This window comes from Haliotis cracherodii, unplaced genomic scaffold, assembly GCF_022045235.1.
Source record: "Haliotis cracherodii isolate W230 unplaced genomic scaffold, xgHalCrac1.p SCAF_8, whole genome shotgun sequence".
Classification (NCBI taxonomy): domain Eukaryota; kingdom Metazoa; phylum Mollusca; class Gastropoda; order Lepetellida; family Haliotidae; genus Haliotis; species Haliotis cracherodii.
The window spans coordinates 48084616-48111288 of record NW_027266341.1 but is presented as its reverse complement, the minus strand read 5'-3'; the positions used below and the strand labels follow the sequence as shown (position 1 = coordinate 48111288).

The 26673-nt window shown below is 39.6% G+C and overlaps 1 protein-coding gene across 1 annotated transcript; it reads right to left on the bottom strand.

The window, feature by feature from the left end:
* Positions 1-7773: 7773 nt before the first annotated feature.
* Positions 7774-26587, bottom strand: LOC139450411 (uncharacterized aarF domain-containing protein kinase 2-like). Its single transcript, XM_071232103.1, has 12 exons — positions 26546-26587; positions 25179-26049; positions 22725-22848; positions 21840-21899; positions 20259-20341; positions 18801-18950; positions 18158-18286; positions 16504-16605; positions 15757-15834; positions 14663-14836; positions 9945-10073; positions 7774-8066 (listed from the first exon to the last, which is right to left on the bottom strand). The coding sequence occupies exons 2-12, from the start codon at positions 25929-25931 to the stop codon at positions 7878-7880; spliced, it is 1971 nt and encodes a 656-aa protein (XP_071088204.1). The 5' UTR covers positions 25932-26049; positions 26546-26587; the 3' UTR covers positions 7774-7877.
* Positions 26588-26673: the final 86 nt, after the last annotated feature.

The window sequence follows — 26673 nt, the reverse complement described above, 5'->3', positions numbered from 1 at the left end:
ATATTCCAGCTATATGACGGTGGTCTGTAAATAATTGAGTCTGGACCAGACAATTCAGTGATTGATATCATGAGCATTGATCTACGCAATTGGGACATGATGACATGCATCAACCGAGTCAGCGAGTCTGACCACCCAATCCCATTAGTCGCCTCTTACGACAAGCATAGTCACCTTTTACGGCAAGCATGGTTTGCTGAAGACCTATTCCACCCGGGATCTTCATGGGTCGGGGGTTCATCAGGTACAATGACAAGCAGTCACCAAGCCTCACCACCCTATCCATTAACCTTCAGCCTGCTAAATTGTTTTAGCATAAGTCGCTGTAAAGAGGGTGGATGATTTCAAACAGTCAGCATGGTCAGTGCTTCATTAAACAAGGGACAATTGAAGAAATATTAAGCACATTTATTCCTGATAGAAAACTACACATTACTATACAAAAATGTCCTGATATTATCAATCATATCAAAGTTAAGACCAAAGTGAACATAATATTTATACATTTTCTTGAAATAACCTGAATTAAGTTATTGAAGGTGTGATGCATTTCATGTAAGACACCTGTTTAAATCGTTAAACAGTAATTGCAAGTTTCATTTGGGGATGTTCTTTGACTATGTGCCTGTCAAATGGGTTCGCCTGCAGCACTGAGAGCTTTAGTTGCCTCTTACAACAAGGGGGCCTATTCTATACCAGGGATCCCATCAAACTCTTGGGGCTATTAAAATATGTGTATATTTTGCCATATTTCAATAGTATATATCTGCTGATGTGTGTTTATTACACATTTTACATGATCAGCAAACCTAATTTCCTAATCTGCATGAAAATGGTGCCATGAAGATAAAATGGTTAAGTAAATGGAAATATGACAAAGACCTGACAACATGTAGTAGACATGGTAGAGGCAGAAACAAATATGCAAACATGAGTTCAGTGTCAAGCACCTGCTGCACAATGTGCACCTGGTGGATGTCAGGCTGTATGCACCACATACTGTATTCGCTGTAATAAGTGTCCTGAATGCTTAGAAAATTGAAAAAAGGGATGTGGGGTTAGTGGGTGCCATACTACAACCATATTCTACCAGTTACATTTGTTTTCAGAGATACAGCAGTACTGAACAAACAATTCAAACATCAATGTAACAAATTATTTTTCGATAATTTTCGTCTGTTAAAAGCCTGTAATATACACAAGAAAGTACGGACTGTGATGTAATTTTTTGTCTTAGTTGGGGACGCTTATAAAGATTAGTTACAGATTGGTCGTAGTTTGTGTGGGGGGTGCTTAATATGGCGACTACGGTACACACATACATGCACAGCTGTCATGATCTCAAGTGGCTGGTGTTAGCTTTCGTCAGTAATGTCTTTACTGAATGACACAATATGAAAGTAGCATCATAAAACAAATTACCATAGTGTGTTCCTGATGTTAACATGAATACATGTAAGCCAGAATATATCCTTATAATGCATGTTCCTAAGCCCATATACAAATGTCTAACAGCTGCTATGGTTGCTGAAGCCACAGTTTATTAATTGTTTGGCTTTTTTAACTTCCATGCAAAAGTTAGATAAAAATGAAGATAGAGGCAAAAGTTTTATTATAAATCCCAACTAACAGTGTGTAATCATAGGATGCATAAAAACAGCTTCTAATGAAAAATCAGAACTGAAGATGATTGTATGTAAAACATAGGTGCATACAAGCACACCACAATGAACCATGTTCTGTGTAATATTGTATCACATGCCTGGCCAGTCTGATCTATGTCAGTCTTCACATGACACTGACTGACACCTCTGAGTGACAAACTACTTGATCGCCCTACAGCATGTGATACGAGACGTAACACCACGCCAGGGCGTAATAGTACCGGTAGTTTACTGCACACCTACACGTAACTGGGTCAAGTTGTGGACAGAGCAATGCATTCTGTTATAATCAGCATGACACTTCCCCGTCGACTGATCTAGTGAGATTCTCATGGCTGCAGAGGAAAATCTACATCCGGATATTTGAGATGTTACATCTGAGTTGATAAAGTACCATAAATCCTCCCAGACATCTGAGACATCATTTGACAAGGCAAGAGATTTAGCTTCTGAAATAAATTTTGGTTTTTTTGGTTAAGCTGTCATATAATAAATTATAGAAAGGAGTCAAGAGAATCACATTTTCAAACTACTAAACTTGGGGGGAGGGGATTTTGTATTACTCTGAGCCTAGATATTTGTTTGTAATGAACACATTACAAGGATGTAAATTTTGAGGCAAACAAAGGCAGACAGTATTTGACATAATTATTGTTTTCAAGCATTTTTTCTGGAACAATATCTGTTTTTTGGCAAAATCCCAGCCCTCAGAATATCCAATTGTGAGCCCCTTCTAGATTTGTGTAGGAAGTTCTGGATACTATTGCTTCACGCTCTGTTTGAGGGACTGACATAACCTGTAGGATGTAATTTTGTAACTCCCTGAACATGTCAAAGAGCCCTCAAGGTTATAATCTCTGCAACTCCACACATGAGTTCCACAGCCACAACTTCTAGCATCTACATTCATACAAGGGCAGTTTCTGTAATTTTCAAGTCTGGCTCAACAAATAGCAACAAAACAATCAATATTGTTTCTCTGAAAACATTGTAATACTGTAATACTTGTTGAAGACTATTCTACTTGTGATGTTATGTCAGGAGGTGTCCTGTGTATTCTTTCCTGTTGGCTTTTGTCCTGGTGTTAATTGTGCCTTGCTTCCAAACCCTCTTTGTGAGTTTAAGAAGACAAGGCTTGGACTAATTGGCAGTCTTAGCAAGTAGGATATCATTCAAAACCCATTTGGTTCATCTGAAAATTGTGCCACAGCACTGTAGCTCACCTGGATATGTAGTCAATAGCTTAAAACGTCAACAAAAAGAGCATCTTAATATAAGATGCTGTCAGCATAGTTTTTTTAAAATAAACTTTGCTTCTTGTACACAGCAACTACATGACTTGGTTGATTTTGTATCATTCTGATGATGTTGTATGCTTAAAATTTCAATTGTTGGTTTGTCTGGTCCAGACTCGGTTATTTACAGGCGCCATATACATACCTACATGGTATGTGCGTCTGCGACAGACATAGGCTTGAGCAACAAACAAAAAATCTATTCTGCTGTTGCTGTCCATTTGTAGGTTGAGTTTATTACCAGCTGATTACATTAAAGTCAGATCTTTTATCATGTGTATCCTCCAATACAATTCCTCTCTGCATGAACAGGTGAGGATACCTTGGGAGGTTGGGTCAGGTGAGCTACAAGGCTCCTGAAGTCTCGGTGTGAGTGAATGTATCTGATTTCTGTGAAAGAGGTATCTATCAGAGTAAAGATCTGATTTGAATGAGACTGTGTTTGCTGTGGGCACAAATGTCTCTCATTCAGCTTAATTCAATGAAGGTTTGGCCTGACACACAGAACACATCTTGATATCCCAATGTCAGGAACCTATAAATGCATCTGATGACATCATTTACTTACACCACAGAATATCTGGGAATGCAGGTATTTGAAATGGATACTATTGATCAAGTACATACATATGCCAAGCTGCCTTGTCTAATGAAGCTGATGTTAACTCTATCGGGTTACTCAATACCCTGTCATGAAACACAATCACTGAAGCTCAGGGATAGACAGCTGACAATGATATCAGTGTCTTTCTCCATACAACCCTGGACAGGAAGGGATGGATTTCAGACAGTGTGAGTGAGTTGAGATACTTGATGTTTACTGTACAAGTGTGAGAGACATGTTTACAGTACAAGTGTGAGAGACATGTTTACTGTACAAGTGTGAGAGACATGTTTACTGTACAAGTGTGAGAGACATGTTTACTGTACAAGTGTGAGAGACATGTTAACTGTACAAGTGTGAGAGACATGTTTACTGTACAAGTGTGAGAGACATGTTTACTGTACAAGTGTGAGAGACATGTTTACAGTACAAGTGTGAGAGACATGTTTACAGTACAAGTGTGAGAGACATGTTTACTGTACAAGTGTGAGAGACATGTTTACAGTACAAGTGTGAGAGACATGTTTACTGTACAAGTGTGAGAGACATGTTAACTGTACAAGTGTGAGAGACATGTTTACAGTACAAGTGTGAGAGACATGTTTACTGTACAAGTGTGAGAGACATGTTTACTGTACAAGCGTGAGAGACATGTTTACTGTACAAGTGTGAGAGACATGTTTACAGTACAAGTGTGAGAGACATGTTTACTGTACAAGTGTGAGAGACATGTTTACTGTATAAGTGTGAGAGACATGTTTACTGTCAATGTGTGAGAGACATGTTTACAGTACAAGTGTGAGAGACATGTTTACTGTACAAGTGTGAGAGACATGTTAACTGTACAAGTGTGAGAGACATGTTTACTGTACAAGTGTGAGAGACATGTTTACTGTACAAGTGTGAGAGACATGTTTACTGTACAAGTGTGAGAGACATGTTAACTGTACAAGTGTGAGACATGTTTACTGTACAAGTGTGAGAAACATGTTTACTGTACAAGTGTGAGAGACATGTTAACTGTACAAGTGTGAGAGACATGTTTACTGTACAAGTGTGAGAGACATGTTAACTGCACAAGTGTGAGAGACATGTTAACTGTACAAGTGTGAGAGACATGTTTACAGTACAAGTGTGAGAGACATGTTGACTGTCAATGTGTGATATACATGATGTTTACTGTACAACTGTTAGACACATGTCAACTGTACACATGTGAACTATTTTGTGTGTGTTGTTCAAGATATGTGGTACGAGAAACATATAACACAGCTTAATCATTGTGACTCTTTATGATTCATTATGCTTGATTTCATACACGTCTTTGTCATAGAAAATGTAGACATCAGTATTTCAAAAGATAAAACATACAATAACAATGATAAATATCAAAATATATAAAATAAAAGCAGTGCTTTCAGGTAGCACAAGCCAAACTAATCTTGTATAAATAAATTCTACAATACCTTGCTGCGTGAAGATCTAACAACACAGCCATAGGACGTCGGGGAAGACCTTTCTTATCAGCCAAACAGTGCCCATATTTCTAAATTCTCTGTACAAGTGAGTAAATCTAGATCTAACTGGGGAAGTTATCATGATATAACATTTATACTAAGTTTTCATATCATAATTAGACCCACAGCAAGGGCTTTCATAAGTTATCATTGTGTAACATTTATACAAAATTTCATATAATTATAAAGCAGTACTTGGTACATATTAATCAAGGAAAAATGCATATACAAAATATTAGTAGTTTCAGTTATAGCTTCTTAGAAAGATGCTAGCCAAAGGTATCCAGAACAAATCTCCCAGACATACTATTCAATAAGACAAAAGTTATGTCTACATAGATTAATAGATTTAAAGCTTTTAGATAAATACGAGCCTAAGGTAATAAGTTCCCATCTCCCACATATAATAATTAATAGGACCAAAGATATGTTTTCATACATTTATAGATTGCCTTGAACTATTGTATTTAAGTAAATCTGTCATCACCTATATTAGAATAACATTCACCAAATATTTCAATGTAGACTCATTGAGGATTAGCACCCAGACAAGCTTGTCTATATGTGAAACCATAATCTCTTTCCAAGCACCCAGTAAATATGTCAACAAGATTAGTGCCAGTCCAACAGGATTAACAGGATTAAGTATTCCCCTTTGTCTAGCCAATCATTAACCATTGGGCACACCCCACTGTGTATCAACCAATCATATTCCTTTTTATTGTTTTAAATTTCAGTTAAATAGATAGAGAAGCAAGATGTTAGGCAGAAGGGGTTTAGACGCTCCAACCAAGCAGACCTCTCTCCCACAGCCCAGAGGGTTGTACAAACTCTCTGTGGCACCCTCAGCTATATTCTAAGATATTGTAAATTGTTAATTGTTCTGGTAAATAAAATTGTGATTAGTCTCCTGTGACTCCGGCTCTTTGCTGACCAGTTCCCCCAAGAAAACAAGCACGCCATTTGGAAGGTTTTGTTCCTCAGAACAGAACCATAATATCTATCTCGTAAATGAACTTAATATGATCAGTTCTGAATGTAAAAAATAAAGGCAACATCATAATAGTGTTTATATTTTTAATATACAGTCTGTTCTTTCTGAGCGCCATAGCATCTACACCCACAAAGGAGTACCATCAAAAGAATAGTCGTGTTCTGTGAGATCACCAAATCAAGGTGGTATAAAAGAAATGAAGCCACACTGTTTAAGAAAGCTCACATCTGATTGGCTCAAGTTTTAGATTTGGTAGTCAATTCTAACTCAGGGTTCAACTGTCGCAACCTTCTATACAGGTGTCATAAGATCTCCATACAGAGGTTTGGTATTGGAATAAAATATCTGATTTCAATGAGATTGAATCAAAATATGTTGTAGTTATATTTCTTGGCATTCTCACAAAAGTGTTGTGTAACCTGTTAAACACCTGATAAAAGATATGGAACTTGTTCTCCAAAGCACGTTTTCCCATTCATCATTGTAATAATTAAATTTCCTTTGTGTTCATAGTAATTCCTGCATTCTGATTAGCTGAATTGGTCACGTGTCATTGCATTCCTTTCCCAATGAATGTAAAAATTAAGCCACACCCATCGAGGTGGACTACTTTTAAAGGAATGTCGGGGAATCCCCATATTACGGTCGAGGGAAATTGCTTTTCTGCTCACGTGTATCATTATGCACAGGACATTTAGTGAAATTCATGAGCATGCATTGTCCAAACTATCCATTGAGACTGAAGGCCTAGAAGGAATGAAACAGTAAAGATGCAGGCTCGCTGGCATGTTTTTTCCCGCTCACCTGGGTTCCACAAATTTGTCTTCAGGTTTCATTTCTAACCTGCACATTTCCAACTCTGTCTTCCTGTTCTCAGGGAACTTATGTTTGATTGTGGCGGTAACTGACCATGTCATCTGAAACAGCCATGATTGACAGGTCCTGTGAACTTTGTTTTGATCCTACTCTCTGCTGATTGGCTTCGTGGGCGCGGATTCATACAGTTTGCACATCAGTTTCATACCTCAATGAACCGAAAAAAATACACAGTCAACCCTGAGACTGAACATGCAAGGTACTACACCTCGCACTCTATGTGTATGATCTCAATATCTACAGGGGCGGTCGGGTAGCCTAGTGGTTAAAGCGTTCGCTCGTCACGCCGAAGACCCAGGTTCAATTCCTGACATGGGTAAAATGTGTGAAGCCCATTTCTGGTGTCCCCCGCCGTGATGTTGGTGGAATATTGCAAAAAGCAGTGTTTAACCATACTCACTCACTCACTCACTCACTCACTCAATATCTACACAACACACTGCAAGCCAATAATCTCTGAAAAACAAACCTCATATAGTTAGAAACTTCTATAGACTCCTAAATAATGTCAAATGTAACAATCTCAATACATAATCATAATAATTATACCATCCTGCCAAAATAATTAAAACTCTTTCAGTAGAATTTCAATTATGTTATGCTGTGTTCCCTTGTATAAGGAAGACATGCAGTGACACAGGCCACCAAGAGGACAAGCAGACTCCAAGTGTTGGGCACACACAAACATTTTCAATGAAATACCAGGGCCCGCTTGCACAAAGCGATCTTAGCGCTAAGATGATCGTAACTCCCATACATTAACATAGGCTTACAATAGTCGTAGCACTAAGATCGCTTTGTGCAAGTGGACCCAGGTCCTCTTTCACTAAAAGCATTGTATAACATCTCAAGACAGTGTATAACATCTCAAGACAGTGTATAACATCTCAAGACAGTGTATAACATCTCAAGACAGTTTATAACATTTCAAGACAGCGACTGATTTATCAGAACAGGTCTGGCCTTCTCCAGGATGTCCAAGTGCGGATCAAGTGACCTCCCAAGTCCCTCCAACACAGCTATGGCGAGGATCACATTGGCAAAGTTGCTCTCCAGCTTCACACGATGTGTCCTCAGAACCCGGAACACTTCTGACAACAGTTCCGCAACATGTATCTGGAACATCAACATCTTCTAAATATGTGGAATTTCCGTGATCCCCTAGATATTGAAAGCAATGAGCCGACAATGGTTCAAGAGCATGCATTTGAAAACTCTAGTTGTGGAATGACAGCTCAGGGCAGAATAGGACCCTTGTGATCCATGCCGTCTGTATGAGCTGACCCAAATCCAAATGATGATAGAGTGGTGTGGCTGGTCCAGACCTGATTACTCAGAGGCAAATGTTCCATTTAGAATTCTACACTAGAATGTGTTTTTACTCAAAAACATATATCATCATGCTCTCTCTCCTCCCCCCCCCCTTTCCACACCTCTATAATACATTAGCCTTAATTTTTAGTGTAAATGTGCTTTTATGCTTGTAAATGCTTGAAAAATATTGAAAGGATTTCAAGTTATGGCCCGGAAACAAACCCTACCCTCGTTTGAGACTAAGTTGAAATTGTTTTCATAGATACATAAGAAAACAAAATTTAGAACAGTTTCAAATTTGCAAAAGGCACCAGTGAAACTGCTGAGTAATGCATATCTCAGGTTTTCATTAAAATATGTTGAACCGTTTTCAAGATAAAGCCTCAAAATTGTTTCCATGTAAACACAGAAATGTAATTTCAAGAACAATTTCAAAATAGCAAAATGCACCGGTTAAGGGGATGACCAATGCATATGTGCAGTCACGGCTCGAAGTAGGATGGGAACACTGAGTGGTTTTCAAGTCATGGCTCGGAATAGGATGGGAACACTGAGTGGTTTTCAAGTCACGGCTCGGAATAGGATGGGAACACTGAGTGGTTTTCAAGTCACGGCTCGGAATAGGATGGGAACACTGAGTGGTTTTCAAGTCACGGCTCGGAATAGGATGGGAACACTGAGTGGTTTTCAAGTCACGGCTCAGAATAGGATGGGAATACGGAGTGGTTTTCAAGTCACGGCTCGGAGTAGGATGGGAACACTGAGTGGTTTTCAAGTCATGGCTCAGAGTAGGATGGGAACACTGAGTGGTTTTCAAGTCACGGCCCGGAATAGGATGGGAACACTGAGTGGTTTTCAAGTCATGGCTCGGAATAGGATGGGAATACCGAGTGGTTTTCAAGTCACGGCTCGGAGTAGGATGGGAATACTGATGCCAATGCTGATGCCGATGGGAATGGAACCAAAAGCAATATGTCTCCCCTCCATCACTTTGTAAGTTAGTAAGTTTCATCACACTAGCAACTAATTACTAATATACTTGAGTATGCTTGAAGAAAAATATCTATCTCCTTTTTTTTAACTATAAAAAAATCAGTATTTTCACAACCTTAGATAATAACAATAATAATAATAATAATAATAATAATTGCTTGTTTGTTGTATTAGGCTGCTTTGTTGTTTTAGGCAGTCTGTAAGTAATTGAGTCTTGAGCAGAAAATCCAGGGATTGACATCATGAACATCGATCCATGCAATTGGGATCTATGACATGCATCAACCAAGTCAGCCCACCTGACCACACGATTCTGACATTCTGGAATATCTAATTCATGGTCATGAATGTATAACAGAACTTATCACCGGCTATGCAACGTCTCTTCTGTTCAAATTTTTATCCTATCCCAATGACTATCAATTATCCCACTGACTGTCATTTGGAATAAACTTTGTTGAATCTTTTCGAGGTTGCATGATTAGAAAACACATTCCGACTGTAACTTCCCTGAATTGGTAAGTGACACTCTGATTGGTTGGATGAAAGGTCGTTCTGACATGACCTGTATTGGGATGTCCTCAGATCTTTGCTTAACAGTAGCAAGAACTAATATCTGATATTAATGAGATTGACATTCATTGAACATTAGAGTTATCTCCCCGCCTTGTTTCTCCGCCTCCTCACCTGGGCCAAGCTGAGAGTGGCCTGTCGAGCCTGCATCACCACTGCCGCCATGTCCTGTCTGAAGGCCTGGGGGTCAGAGCACTCTACATGGGCCGTCTTGTGGAGGAACAAGTCAGCAACCACCTCTCCCTGGAATAACACATAACTTTCAGCTGGTATGTTGAAATTTCAATCACGCAACAGCGAGTACTGTAAATCGTGAAATTAATGCGTCTCCAAAAGAATGCGACCACTGAGCCCTAGCCAAAAATGAGACTCAATATGAATGCGACACCCCCACCCCCCACCACTCTCAAGCATCAGTGGATTTATAGATAAAGAACATGTCCTCTGTCAGATTTACAGGAGAATCCTCACCTTAATCCAACCTTACATTAATCTAATCACACACCAAATAGCATCACTTATTAGTGCTGAGTAGAGTACGTCCGCTAAAACAATACATGCGCGCTGGCTCTTGTCAGCCTTTGATGCAGTCGCAAAGAAAAAAGACTCCGTTTTGTGTGGGTGGCGTCTGTCTGGACTTGCAAGTGTGATCAGTGATGACATAAGTTAGTTGAACTCTTGTCTTGACCCCGGCAGTGACAATTCACAAGATGTAATTAGTGTTTGAATGACATTGTTTATATATATATATTTATATATGACATTGTTTTCAGTGTATGTCTAAGTTGGTATTCTTGTTATCCAAAATGTCTTATTGTTGATATAAATGCGATGTTTATTTAATAATGCGAGCAAAGACCACTCGCATTTTTCGCATTTAATTCACGCTTGCGTTAATTTCAACATTTACAGTATGTCATCAATGAGAACAAGATCAGTCCTGCCTGAACTTTGAAACTTCCAACAATTTGTAGTCATAAAGTGAACTTTGGATATGAGTGACCAAACTGCAGGGTTCAGCTTCAGTATTTCACACATGCATCCTGCTCCTAAATCATTAACCACAGGGGCTCTGGAGGAAAACAAATGAAGTTAGTGATAAAGATTAACTTAGATTTCATTTCGTAGAATGATGTTTTGACCCTAGCTGTGAGCCTCATGTAGCCAAGGCGTTTTTGTTTTGAAACACATTTTGCCAGGATTGTATCAGTAACCAGCAGGTAATTGCCATGTAGAAGACAAATGTAGATACATCATAGGGTTTAAAGGAAGTCATAAAGGATGCCCACTGGTATGCAATGAGAGTATTAACTTTTTCTAAGAAAGGTATATAATATAATTCAGTCAAAATAAATAAAAGAAGGAAATTCCTCTGCATTCTTTTGTGTCAGTCACACTGCTTAACCACTTTATTAAGGGTGAGTGAGTGTGGTTTTACACTGCTTTTAGCAATATTCCAGCAATAACACGGCAGGGGACACCAGAAATGGGCTTCACACATAGTACCCATGTTGAGAATCGAACCCGGATCTTCAGCGTGACCGAAGACCCGGGTTCGATTCCCGCCATGGGTACTATGGAGGCATATAAGGAAATCCTTTACCATGTTTGCCATGTGTATAAAGGTATTATTAAGCCAGACCAGCCAGTCAAGCCTTTTCCATTGGTGAAATATAAAAACACAACTTGAAGTTCCCGCTGCAAAAATACAAAATACAATTGGTTTTTGTATTTCAAATTAGGGACGCTACTCTAAAATAAATATTGACATTATCAATATCAAAGAATTATTGCTATTAGCTAATTCTCTACCAACAGCCAATCATAATGCACATTTACTGAACCAATTGCCGAAACACTTGTCATGGAGTTCAACACGACTGAAGCTGGGAGAATGCATAATTGTGCATGTTCTTATAAAAACAATCAACACAGTAAGATTTAGTCTGCTAGTCTACCATTTGTTTGTTGTATGATGCCGCACTCAGCAATATTTCAGCTATATGATGGCTGTCTGTAAATAATCAAGTCTGGACCAGACAATCCAGTGACTGACATCATGAGCATTGATCTACACAACTGGGATACGATAACATGCATCAACCAAGTCACCGAGTCTGACCACCGGATCCTGTTAGTGGCCTCGTATGACAAGCATAGTCGCCTTTTATGCAAACAATGACTAACAGTGAATAATGAAAATATGTGTTTTTATTAACGTATATACAGGATTGGGCAATTAGGAGGACTGATTACCGCTGACCCTGGGGCTAAGTAGTAACACGCTGGATGTGACCCTTAGCAGTGTGTGTGTGTGTGTGTGTGCGCGTGCGTGCGTGCGTGCGTGTCCCCAAAACAGTTTCTCCTGTGGGAGTATGTTTTGAGGTCCAAATCAGCAATCAGTCCCCAAAGGTATTGATGGGAGGCAAGTATGTAGGCAAGCTATGGTGAGAAAGTAATATAAGATGAGAAAAGAGCTGTGTGAAGGTCTTTGCTTGAAGAAGTTGCTCCAACTAGGTGAGAGGCCAAACCATCACGCAGCTCCCAAGTGACCAAAGGAAGTGACGTCACGGATCCTCTCATTACTCTGGAGTCCGAAAAATCGGAAGGCATCGTGGGGCGGTAGATCTGCGATCGGTTGGTCCCTTTAGACGCAGTAATGCAGGATAAGTATATAAATATAAAAAATATCTAGGATTTTACTAGATTTTTTTACATATCCTGCATTACTCCTTAATGCATCTTTATCAGATGGAACCAGAGGAGGGCATACCTTCAGCATGTTCAGATGTGGACTTTCATCTTTACCTCCATGTGTGTAAAAAAAGCAAAAAGAATATAGAACGCAAACCAGTTCATTAACTGCTGGCCACGTAAAATATTCAAGATGGCTACTTGGAACAACAAGACACCTGGCTTTATGTTTTCTTTTGAGAAAACGCCAGTAAGTGTCTAACAACATTATGCACATATTTATCAAGCATAGAATGTACAAAATACAAACCGTAGGCACAACACAAAGACAAAAAACATTCACTCAAATAGCAAACACGTGTGGGTTTGAATCAGTTTATGCTACAGCAAAAAAAAGGTCTTCACTCATCAAGTGACAAGAGTAATGTGAGGATCTGTGACGTCACTTCCTTCGGTCACGTGGGAGCTGCATGATGGGCTGGCCTCTCAGCTAGTTGGAGCAACTTCTTCAAGCAAAGACGTTCACACAGCTCTTTTCTCTGTCAAGAACAAGCAGTAATATGCATTAAGGAGTAATGCAGGATAAGTAAAAAATATAGTATATACTACTGTTACGCAGATGCACAATATATTTGAATGGGTCATATTAATTGCGGTGTAGTTACGCCGTACCTGTGCACACAGTGGAGACCTGTGTAAAGGCTAAGTACACAACCAGCATGGTACAAGGAAAGTAGTTGTGGATTGAACAGTTATTGATGTAACAAATGGAGATAGCCTAGACGTGCCGGTAGGCGATGTCGTTATTGCATAAACTCATATTTATGCAAACAATGACATAACAAAGAATATATGAAAAAATATGTTTCTATCAACGTTTATACAGAATAAGGAGGACTGATTGCTGCTGACGGGGCTAAGTAGTAAGACGCCAGATGTGTTCTAGGGTTACCCTTAGCACGCCGGGTACTTCAGGAATTGGGGGTGGGGTGGGGGGGGCAAAACAAAACAGTTTCTTCTGTGGGAGAATTAACAGAGTAACATTTAGTCTGCTTGGCTACCATTTGTTTGTTGCATTATGACATACTCAGCAATATTCCAGCTATATGTTGGTGGTCTGTAAATAATCGAGTCTAGACCAGATAATCCAGTGATTAACATCATGAGCGTAGATCTACACAACTGGGATACGATAACATGCATCAACCAAGTCACCGAGTCTGACCACCCGATCCTGTTAGTGGCCTCGTACGACAAGCATAGTCGCCTTTTACGTCAAGCATGGGTTGCTGAAGACCTCTTCTTACCCAGATCTTCAAGGGTGAATCTTTTGTAACCATCTTATCAAATACAGATGACAGATTATAGATAAACTGTTGTTTGTTTGTTTGTTGTTTAACGCCACACACAGCAATATGCCAGCTATATGACGGCAGTCTGTAAATAATCGAGTCTGGACCAGACATTCCAATGATCGATATCATGAGCATCAATCCACGCAATTGGGATACGATGACATGCATCAACCAAGTCAGCAAGCCTGACCACCCGATCCCGTTGGTCACTTCTTAAGACAAGCATAGTCGCCTTTTACAGCAAACATGGGTCCACACAATTAGGATCAATGACATGCATCAACCAAGTCGTCCGACCTGACCAGCTGATCCCGTTAGTTGCCGCTTACGACAAGCATATTCGCCTCTTACGACAAGCATAGTTGCCTTTTACTCAAGTATGTGTTGCTGAAGACATATTTATATCCTGTCATAATATCATTCTTCTTGATTATTGTCTTCAATACACATTGTGAATGAATAATAGAATTACCATGTGAGTGGGTGTGTTTGTGCTCCACTTAAGCAATATTACAGGAATATATTGGCCAAGAATATGCTTCCAACAATGCACTAATATGGGCATCAAACCAAGCGATTCAGCATGATGCTTTACAAGGGCAGATCCAGCATTTTCAAAAGGAGGGATCCAAAAAATTAAATCATCTCTCAGTCAATTATACTGCCAACAACAACGTACATTCAGTTTTCAAAAATAGGGGGTGGTGGATCCGCCTATGCTTCATCCAACACTTTAATGCTACTCAAGCAACCCACACAACTATGGTAATGAAGTCGAGTTACCTCCCCTTTCACCACTGCCGTGAAGACCTCCCTGAACTTGAGTCTGTCATCTTTGCTGAGGGAGGCGGTGATGCCACAGTCAAGGAACACCAGCTTCACCGGGCACTCTGTCTGCACCAGCCCCGTCACGACTGTGTCACCCACATTCACCACCACCAGCTGATGGTCCTCCTCCTACAAACACACAAGTCACACCAGTGTCACACACATTCACCACCACCAGCTGATGGTCCTCCTCCTACAAACACACAAGTCACACCAGTGTCACACACAAGTCACTGTAGTGTCACACACATTCACCACCACCAGCTGATGGTCCTCCTCCTACAAACACACAAGTCACACCAGTGTCACACACAAGTCACTGTAGTGTCACACACATTCACTACCACCAGCTGATGGTCCCCCTGCTACAGACACACAAGTCACCAGTGTCACACACAAGTCACACCAGTGTCACACAAGTCACACCAGTGTCACACAAGTCACGACAGTGTCATCCACATGACGGCGGTTTGTAAATAATCAAGACTGAACCAGACAATCCAGTGACTGACATCATGAGCATCGATCTACGCAATTGGGATATGATGACATCCATCAACCAAGTCAGCGAGCCTGACCACTCAATCCTGTAGTCGCCTCCTACGACAAGCATAGGTTGCTGAAGACCAATTCTAACCCCGATCTTCATGGTGATAAATGAAGTTAGCCAGAAAACATAGAAATATAAGCCAATTCACCTCAACACATCGTGGGAATATCTTCAATTAATTAGATATAATTATAATTATTGGACATTTAGATCATAAAACAATGTAAAAGAAATTAAACTGTGTTCAAAATGTTAATTTTTAGTTGAGTGACAAATTTACAGTATATTAAATTAAACAGTAATGTATGCATAAATTAGTATTGTGGCAGACACGCTATAAATCAGATAGTTTCTTGTTCTGTATAGGCTGAGGTAAAGAAACATTAACTCATCTGGATAAATAGTCATTCCAAATTTTAAGTCAGGGGATCTTATACAAATTGTCAGCAGAAAACAATATGCTTCACAAGAAATAGAAATGCTTGCAAGGCTTCACTACCTGTTTGAAATCTCCTGCATTCTGCACCAGTATATTGCCTGGGTGTAAATCTCCATGGACAAAGTTGTTAACAAACACCTGAAACACCAATTAGTATATTGAAAAATAAAAGTGCAAAAGATATTCTGTGACTTGGTCTTATATTGAAGTTGCAAAACTTATTGAATGCCCCTCGTACCAACCTGAGCAAAAATGAACTTTTTCAATCACTCACTCAAATCAAAATCAATCAGCACACCCAAATGAGTGTGCTTCATGTAAAAGGTATTTGTATTTTAATTTGACCATACATGTTATCATTACTTGGGTGAGTAAATATTATTTCATAAATACAGCCACAAGGCTGAACCTCACCTGAATTTTTCTGAAATATTTGCAACATTTAAACATTATAAGACACAAGAAAGGGGTAACAAGAATATGCCTATAGAAATAACACAAGTTGTGATACAACAAAAAGACCTTGTGTCTGGAATAATCTTCCCTCCAGACATGAAGAAGCTATTCATAAATTATTTAGTTGTTTAATTCTGCAATCAGCATTATTTCAGCTATATAAAAGTGGTCTGTCCAGACAGGACCAGACAATCATGAGCATCGATCTACGCAATTGGGATATGATGACATGCATAAACCAAGTCAGCGAGTCTGACCACCCGATCTCCTCTTGCGACAAGCATATTCACCTCTTAAGGCAAGCATGGGTTGCGGAAGACCTATTCTAACTCAGATCTTCACCGGTCGTACCATCTGTAGAAGAGCATCCACTCCCAGCTGCGCCAGCCTCCTCCTCAGCCCTTCCACCTGGGTGTCACCTTCACTGAGGAAGTCCGAGATCGGCTCACCCTCCTTACAGCCGGAACACATAACACATCAAGAGTTAATGCAGTTTTACACAGATGCTTGATTGGGCTTCACACACTGTACCCCTGTGAGGAATTGAACCTGGCCTTTGGCAAGGCAAATGTAACTTTTAACCACTTTTAACTACTCTACAGGGGAGGTGAGATGACATGGCGAGGTAGTGATCAAGACACTTCTATAGCAATATGCATGTACAGATGTGTGTGTGTGTGTGTGTGTGTGTGTGTTTGTGGTTGCTTGTACTAGTCCTAACTAATTACAGTTTTATAGTGCTAGCCCACTTAGATACAATGTCCCAGTTTAACAAGATTACCCCACTCAGATACAGTATACCGACTCTGAGCCGACGAGTTGTTGTTTTATCCCTTTAATGCTGAGTGCCAGGCAGGGTAACAAAAAGTACATTTTTAGGTATGACACACTCTTCCACAGCCAAGCATGTGGCTTCCTCAAAATACATTTAAACAAGATCTTGTTTGTTTATTGCTTTATCGTCTAATGCTGCACTGAACAAAATTCCATCTATATAATGGCAGCCTGTAGATAACTGAATGAGGGCCAGCCAAACAAGTCCTGGAAATAAGCACCATCCCACATTGGTCAGGTACATTGACACGCCATCACCCATGTCACTAAGCATGACCACCTGATCCATTAGGTCGCCTCTCACTACAAACATCGGCTCCTGGAGACTAATTCTCACCCAGAATTCCTATTCTTCATGAGGCAAGGTGAAATGGGGTTTAATGTCATGTCCAAGATTATTGCACATATATAGCGACGTGCATGCTGGTGTGGGTGGCTACTTGTACTAGACTTATGCTGATCTCACAGTGCTAGCCATCTGAGATACCATGCCGCAGTTTAACATGAATACCCTACTCGGAACACAGTATACTGGCTCCGAGCTAAACAGTCTTTGTTTTAGCCCCTTAATGCCGAGCGCCAGGCAGGGTAACAACAAGTACCATATTTTAATGTCTTTTGGCATGACGCTGCCAGGGATCGAACCCCGGATGCTCTACCATTAGACCACAGACGCAGTTCCATTTTTCATGAGGAAAAGAAGTGACTTAGCAAAAATAGAGATTTATCAATACAGAAACATCAAGGAATGAAGCTGTCTAACCTAAGGCTAGGGTGCATACAGAAAACAGCAAATGGATTAGAGCTGATTAGATCTCTGGAACTTTGCTATGATCAGTTTCAAATATGCACACAAGTAGAGATATTTCTTGTTTAGGAACCCAGTTTTAGTCAGTATGGGTTTACACCATTTTCAGGAAGATTCCAGCAATATCACGCTTGGGGATACCAGAAATGGGCTTCATTCATTGTACCCATGTGGGGGAACCCAGTTATAACATTCAACCACAACTGTGGAGCACTTGGGCAAACACATTCTTACTTACCCAGTGCATGAACATGAACGTTAACATAAGTTGCTGACATATGTGCCTTGTATCCTATAAAAGACAAACATTTCTAAATGTCCAGCAACTCTTCAAGCAGGTTACATGAACAAAACTCCCTTTACCTCAAATGTTTCCACCAAAATGTTCTTTCTGACCAGGGGCCAGAGCGGGCAGGGAACTCGGATGTTTTCCTGCTGGAGGAAGTCCTGGGCGAATCTGTCCAGACAGCGGGCCTCATGGTGCATGTTCATCTGGCGACAGACGATGGCAATTTTACTCTCGTGATAGGAATAATATAGATTGTTCTTTGCTCATTCATTCTATTTATGCCTAAGTTTTTATGCCGCTTTTAGCAATATTCCAGCAATATCATGGCAGGGGACACCAGATATGGGCATCACACATTTCCTGAAATGAAAAACGATGAGTGGCTGTGACTGGGTGTTTATATGTAATTATATTCGTATAAAACAGTCTGCGCTAAAATTATTTGTGACTGCTAGGCCATATTTGTATTTTGGGAATACTTTAGTCTTTGTTTATGGACTAGTATCAGCTGATCTGACTTGACCACAAGAAATTTTGCTTGACTCAGGCTATTGACAAGACATGATTGATCATTATAATTTTAAATTGATTATTAAAATATTTTTTCTTAAACGAAAATGTGTGACTGGTTGTTTACATATACATAATCAATCACAAACAATTAAAATCAAACAACATTGAATACTATGCTTGAATGAATAAACACCTGAGAATCACCTGTTTTTTCATGGACTGTGCAAACTCCGCAACACACTCTGTCAGGCTGATCCAGCGCAGACTAGGAAACACAAACTCCATGCAGCTTGCCATAACCTTCATCAGTGTCAGGTCACGCGAATATACAGCATGGACATCAGGGTGTAACACCTGCACAAAGTCAGTGAGTGAGTGAGTTGGGTTTAAGGCCACTTGTAACGGTATTCCAGTATGTCATAGTCTGTCAGCTTAATGTGGGAGGAAAGCCCAAAGTGATGCAGGTCTCTGATGTTTACACTTGAAACCCACAAGCACGAGTATGCTGCTGACAAACCGTGAAACATAATTGGATTCAAACCTACAGTTATTGGTGTCTGGTGTGCCCTTGGGATGTAACTCTGCACAGCAAATTGCAGCACCTTAGCCACAAATAATCGACAACTTCACATCAAAGACTTTCCACAGAGTGAATGTTGTACCAAGCTGCAGTCAATCATGATCCGCTTACAAGATGGCGACTGTAAATGATTAAGTCTCAGTCATGCTGACCAGTGGATGACAGCATGAGCAAGGGACAGAAAAGAGGTCACTTTAATTGAAATCAGATCTTTTACTCTGATGTGGTATCTCTGTGCATTAAGATCTGAGGACAATCTCCTAGAAGTTCTGTCAGGTGAACCATCAGCGACCTTTGACAAGCCAGTTAATCTGAACACATAAATAGGATGTGTGGGTTCTTGAGCCAATCAGATGTCAGCTTTCTAAAATAATTTGGCTTCATATCTTTACCTAGATTAGGAAATGTCTATACTGACACAAGAATACCCACGCTGACATAAATATTTCTTTTCTAGTAATACTTTTTTGGATGTATATGTCAAGGAGCTCAGATACGACAGGATGTATGAAATATGTACGGAAATATAATGTCTTCATTCTGTACACTCGGGAAAGGTTGGTTAAGCTCATTTTCGAGATACAGAAATCAGATATGCTGATCTGAATGCTTAGAATTTAGATGTCTTGATGCTGATTGGCTGCAAAGAGCTGATCTATATTGATTTTGGAAAGTTCTGATGATACACAATCACCTAGGTGACACTGTAACCACCTTATACACCTTAGTCAGCTGTATCAAAGTCAGAGTCTGGGTTCACAGGGTAGTCCAACTCGGTTTAGAAGTCTACTCCTTGGAGTAGAATACAGAATTAAAACTGAAAGTTCAGGTGACCAATAAATCTCATTTCCAATTATTCTAATTTTTGTTTAAGATATACATTTTATAGCAAAATCAAAAAAACTCGTTTGCAGAGCTGTCTATGAAAATGGTTTGTTTTCATGGTAAATGTACAGTGTTATTTACAGCTGATTCTTAATAATTCAAGAATTTATGAATCCTAAGTTTAGAGCTTAATCTGAACTGTTAAATATTTTTTACAATAATTTTATCATTAGGAGGAATCATCAATGGTCATTTACCTTTATTGCAACAGGAAGTAGACACTCATTATTGAAGTCAGCAGCCATCATTCCTGGCTCTATGTACAACTCTAGACGTTCATCTGAAAGTAATTTAGCATGTTCCTGTACCCGAGGACAGACTTGTAATCAAAATAAGATCACTTGCATGTCTATGCATAGTCCAATCAAAATAGTGCAACAAATTAGACATAAGGTTCGTAAACAACATGGATTTCAACGTGTAGATTTACATCAACTGCAGGATTTGCAAAGCATGTGAACCGTCAACTGGGCATCGACAGATATTTTCCAAATCTTTTCATGCTTTTAATCAAGGTGCCCAAATGATTTGAGGCACTTTCGAGAGGCAAGGCCAATTTTATTACAATATAGATCTTGATTATCAAGCAGATTATCTTGCCTGGCTGCCGCCATTTTGTCTGAAGCAAATGCATGTGATGTGAGAGATGGAATCTGATTGGTCAGTAGGAGGGACATACGACAAGGTTGGAAACTGGACTTCTGTAGTCAGTGAACACCACTGCCTCGGGAAGATGATGCCGACCCTACCTTTAGTCATAATGAAAAGTGCTTGGGCAGCATTGGCGACAATTAAACCGATCACCACTGCGCTTTGTGTTGACATGCTTTGATGATATCAATCTCATTAAAATTAGATCTTAGTTCTTGCTATCGCTAAACAAAGATATGAGAACATCTGATTATGGGTCACGTCAGAACGACCTTTCATACGACCAATCAAAGCGTTACTTACCAGATCATGAAAGTGACGGTCGTAATATGATGTCTAACCATACAACCTCGAAAAAGTTAACACAGGGTATTCTGAATGACAGTTACAGCCTGTACAACTGATTCCGTCAAAATTATTGTCTATCTCTCGCTTCCATGGGATAAACACTTGAACTGAGGAGGCATTGCACAGTACATGGGAAGCACTGCCATACAATCTCAACCATATATTAGACATTCTGGAATGTTCGTTTGTTCAGTTTTCAAAATTATAATCGAGAACTTTGTCAACATATTTTTCAAGTGTAGTCTGAAATGGAAGTTGTAAGGTTGAAACGAGTGCCGTAAAGTTCGAGAAAGATGCTTTCTAATTGGCGACTTGTTTGTCATTTCAGTGGTCGGTCAAAATTTGCAAAAAGTCGTTCTGATGTGACACGTAATGGGATGTCCTCAGATCTTTGTTTAGGGGCAGCGAGAACTCAGCTCTGATTTTAATGAGATTGTGATGGTATTAGAGAAGGATCCCAGCGAGAAATATCAGAGTGATTTCACTTTGCTTTACACATGACAAGAAAACGAAATCTTTTTTTGTTTCCACTTTTTACACACTTTTGTAAAGATTGGCGGTAATGAAAAAAAAGGGGTAGTTTGTACTATTTTTTTTTTAACATTTGGACTTTGTAAGAGCGGCACATCCATAAACTGAGAAATAAAATTTTTTTTGCCTTATTTCATGATTTGCTTCCACCATATACATCGTCTAACCAAACATTCACGTGAATCATATCTGTCACATCATTCATGACTACTATACTGACTATAAACCTACAATGGAGCTACTCATACCTGATACATTCTTCTTTAACTGTTTCCTAAAAGTTTGATTCAAACGTTCAATCTCAACACCTGCAAAGGAAAAAGCAAAAAACAAAAAGCATATTTAAAAAACACAAAGACACTGGAAATACTAGAAATGTCCTCACCATGTATAGTTCAAGGTGATGTTACGTTATTGTCCCCGAATCCCTTTACCACATGTTTACAGGTACATCAATCTCATATTTGTTCCTCCAAAGATAATTTTTGGAATAAACTGTCATTATTCTGCTCTTCTTACTGAGTGAGTGAGTGAGTGAGTGAGTGAGTGTGTGAGTATAGTTTTACGCCGCTTTTTGCAATATTCCAGCAATATCATGGCGGGGAAAAACAAGAAATGGGCTTCACACATTGTATCTTCTTACTGAATTCCAACATGAACAAAATCAATATAGTAACAGTATTCGGATGCACAAACAGTGCTCAAATGGAACTGGTTTAGGATATATTTATCCTGGATATTTACTTTTTTCTCCTTAGGTAAAATTTATTTGTTTTCTTGTTATAAAAATAGAACTGTCTGTAATTTTGCATAAAGAAACTACTACAATTATTTTTTTTAATAACTTTTATTTTCAATTTTTTAAAATTAACCTCAAATCAAACCTGACCATTTTTTAAATATTAACATTGCCTCCGTGCATCATGGCATATTGACACAGAAAACTCTGCCTGACCTTATCATTGCTCATAAACATGATCAAAATATCAGGATTTGCCACATTTTCAAATACTTTCTTAACAGTGGCTCAGACAAGTAAGATATGTACAAAAACATTATTGGTACGAACATGCAAACATTTAACTTGGTGCATCAATTATTTCTAAATAAAATATTTCTGATGGGTATTTTACCAACTGCAAAAGTCCTTTGTTCCGACAGAATGTCATCAGCCACATCCTGTTCACGAATGTCCTCTTGTATTTTCTCCAGGTCAAGTGCACCCAGGGTGTCTCCTCGTACATAGGCTTTGTATACCTTAAATTCAATTAAAGGTACTGGCTGCAATAAGTATTTCAACAGTAAAGTACTAGGGCTGGGACAGGTAACACGGGTACTCTGTTGAATGTCAACGTCAAACCCTGAATACATATGTAATCAAATACACATTCAAAGTACAAGCTCTTCCTCTTATGTGCTTCATTACACCATTACTATCTCCTTGGTCCCATGGCCAGTATAAGTAATATTACATGTTTTAAGTACTCTCTTCCGATCAATAATTGTCAGTCATAATCGTTATACACTGTTATACCCCCATTCCACTAGGCAGCGATCCACGGCGCTCCATGAGAGTGCCATAGAGGGAATGCCATATAGAGCGTCAAGATCGCCAAAAGGATCGCTAACAGATCACTAACTGATCTCCATGATCGCCAAGGTCGCCGCCGGTTGACTCCCCTGCACAAAGATCCGTGGTGCTCCGCCCAGAGCGCCATCAGATCGCTAATTGATCACTTAGATCGCCATCGGAGCGCTACTTGATCGCCAAGGTTGCAATCGGAGCTCCGATCGCCACAAAAGCTGGCCTACCGATCTTCGGCGGTCCATGGCGATCTGATGGCGCTCCTCGGAGGTGCATTGGCGCTCCGATTGCGCTCCGATGGCGCTCTGATTGTGCTTCACTGTTTGGTTCACGATTTGGAGCGCCGCTCTGTGGGTCTCACCCGAAAAAGCCTTCCTTCTCCTTCTTCTTCGAGGCTGCTGGGCCAGAATAGCAATCTGCTTGTTCATGATGGCATGGTTCACGAGATTGTAAATCACTTGTAATATGGCAGCATCTCTATGGTTCATGGTGATACCCGTCTGCTGCCAAGCACAGAACCGAAGAGCGCGGTGGAACCCCATAGGTTTTTATAGGATCGGGCCCCTTTGTGGCGATCAGGTCACAATCGGATCGCCTAGAGCGCTACTTGAGCTCTAACGGATCTTCATAGATTGCACTCTATCGCTATCGGATCAGAGAAGAGTGCCATAGATCACAATGATCGCTATCGGATCGCCAATAGAGCGCCATTGGAGCGCATCCTGATCACATCGGATAGCGAATGGAGCGGGAACTGATCGTGCAAGATCACCACATTTTAGGGTGGTTGGGTGGGGATCAAGCGCCATCAAGTCGCTATCGGATCACATAGATCGCTATTGGATCGCTATCTGATCGCAATCGGATCACAAGTACCCCTATATCGCCTCATTATATGGCGATCTATGGCGCTCCTTCAGATCGCGTAGATCACCGTGGATCGCCGCCTAGTGGAATGGGGGTATTGGTTGGCAAAATGACAGGGATCCATTTTATGATGGCCATCTATGACCAAGTCAATATTGATAGAAAGTAGATAATTGCTTCTCAATCAAAGTTAAATACTTTACTTTTCAATTTTATTTACCCGGTTCTCACTCTCATCAGTTTAAAAGAGTGATATATGTATTTATAGAAGTATTTTTTTGTAATGCAGAATTGTACTTTTTAGAGCTGGGATGAGTCCAAATTTACTACCCTGGTACCCACCTCGCTGTTACCCAACCTACCCGGGTACACGCTCTAGGTCTCAAAAGTTGGGTACAAAATGTCCTGTTGGGAATAGTTTGCCCGTCCATGGCAAAATGTATTTAGATACATGTATAAAACAATCTGGTCATTCATACACTGAAGTTTTATCTTAATTCAAACATATAAAAGTCAGAAGAAATGGGTGCATAGTCAGAAAGAAATGCAAACATTAGTGACTTGTAGTGTAACAACAGAATTCTAGATAATTTTTGTCCTTAAACAATATATCACATGCCTAACCACAGCTCCATGGTAATATACTGGCCATGGGACCAAGGAGATAGTAATGGTGTAATGAAGCACATAAGAGGAAGAGCTTGTACTTTGAATGTGTATTTGATTACATATGTATTCAGGGTTTGACGTTGACATTCAAGACCCCCAATAATTAATTTAAAGTGTGCTTACACAAAATATGTGGGTGCTATAAAATAGTGAAATGGTGTAGTGTACTATACTGTAAGATTTGATTATTACTTTAATTAAAGGACATATATTTTCATTGTGCAAAATTCTTAACAAGAAATATATGTCAATATACATAAGAATTTGGTACAAAGAATATTACTGTGTGTCCCTCCGGATGCAATATAGTTTTCCTGTGCATACTGGACGCACACTTCTGAGTCAAGTAAAACCCTGTGTATTTAACATGTTGAATATCTATGTGCCTGTGACAGTTATCTATGGTTATCTATGAAACACAAGATATCATGAAAACTTCTTCCATATCGTGTAAAACTTTGCATACCTGTGCAACACATCCTGATCCTATTGGTTGAGCCTTGTTGTCAAAGAGTATCATAGTTCTCCAATTTGGTCCATAAGCTCTTTCCAGGGAAATAGCAGTGTGTTTCCAGGAATGTGTTTTGGCATGGTGATGAAGTTTTGAAAATCGATCACAGAATTCTTTGGAGAATAAATCTCTTCGTGTACTCGCCCATTGTCCAAGTTTAACAAAGGCTGGTCCAGAAAACTCGACAGCTATAAGCAACATTTGCCACCACAGACTTCTAAGTGTCTTGCTGATCAATGTGAATGGATACATAAGCAGTAGAGGGGTAAATGTGATGAATAATCTGCACGCCCGAATGACTATTCTGAAGATTGAGTACAGTCCAGATATCCATGTCCACAGTATGAACTGTTGTTTCCTGCTTTGTTCAAATGGTTGATTTACCATTTTCATTTCCTCACACACTGCATTACAATATTTCCACTGGAATGCATACTTCAGGCTAATACATAAGGAACTGCCACCAGTGGTTAGCAGAACAAGAAAAGATCTGGGAAAATACCAATCAATTCTTGGTTTCATAGGTCTTATTTTGTGATCCATTAGTCTCTGATTTAATCTGAATAATGATGAAGTATTATTGCCTGATTTTACTTGCCCTTGAAACTTTAAAGAGAAGATTTTTCTTTGACTCTGTTGTGTGATGAAAGGGCCTGCTCTGCTATAAAAGCGACATGCGGAAGAGGTTTGCAGCACAAGAAATGCCATTTTTGATGATTCACTGAGTTTATATCAATTATTAAAACAACAGGAGAGGGAATGTGTTCACCAACATATCCCATTACTATTTATGTCAGTATGTCTTCAGTGTGATCTTTTCCGTCATCTGAAAACAAAAACAAACGAATACATGCATATAGGCCTACTTTAAAACAGTACTTTTTTATGTAAATCTTACCATGCATATCTTGTAAGGTGAAATACTGTTAAAAAACCATTTCACAACAAATAACAGTTGTGTAAGAAGAGAAGAATAAGGTGACCAGTAAAAGAGTCAGCAGGATAAGATCAATGTCATCAGGTCATACGATCATGATTTAGTGTCACGTCATACCACAGGACCACGTAATTAATAATAATAACAAACAAATTCGCAGACGTGAGCGAAGGAATGTTTGTTATTATTATTAGTTACGACTTAGTATACATGATCCTGTTTAGTAGCTTAGTTGCTGTCAGCCTGTTAGTCTCGGTCGAAATCTCGAGACAGTCTAGCGTTTGTCATTTTAATGTCTATAATGTATTTCACACATCGCCCACAATGACAATGAAACTGGTATGTGGAGACAAAAAGGGACTTGGATTAAATACACAACACGCACCTGTTTCTTGTATTTTAGCCGTCTGCTACAGCATCCGGTAGGCCATGGTAGGTGCGAGGTCAAATCTTTAGCGAGCGATTTAATTTTTCATGTTTCCATATCGATAATGTACTACATAGAAATAACTT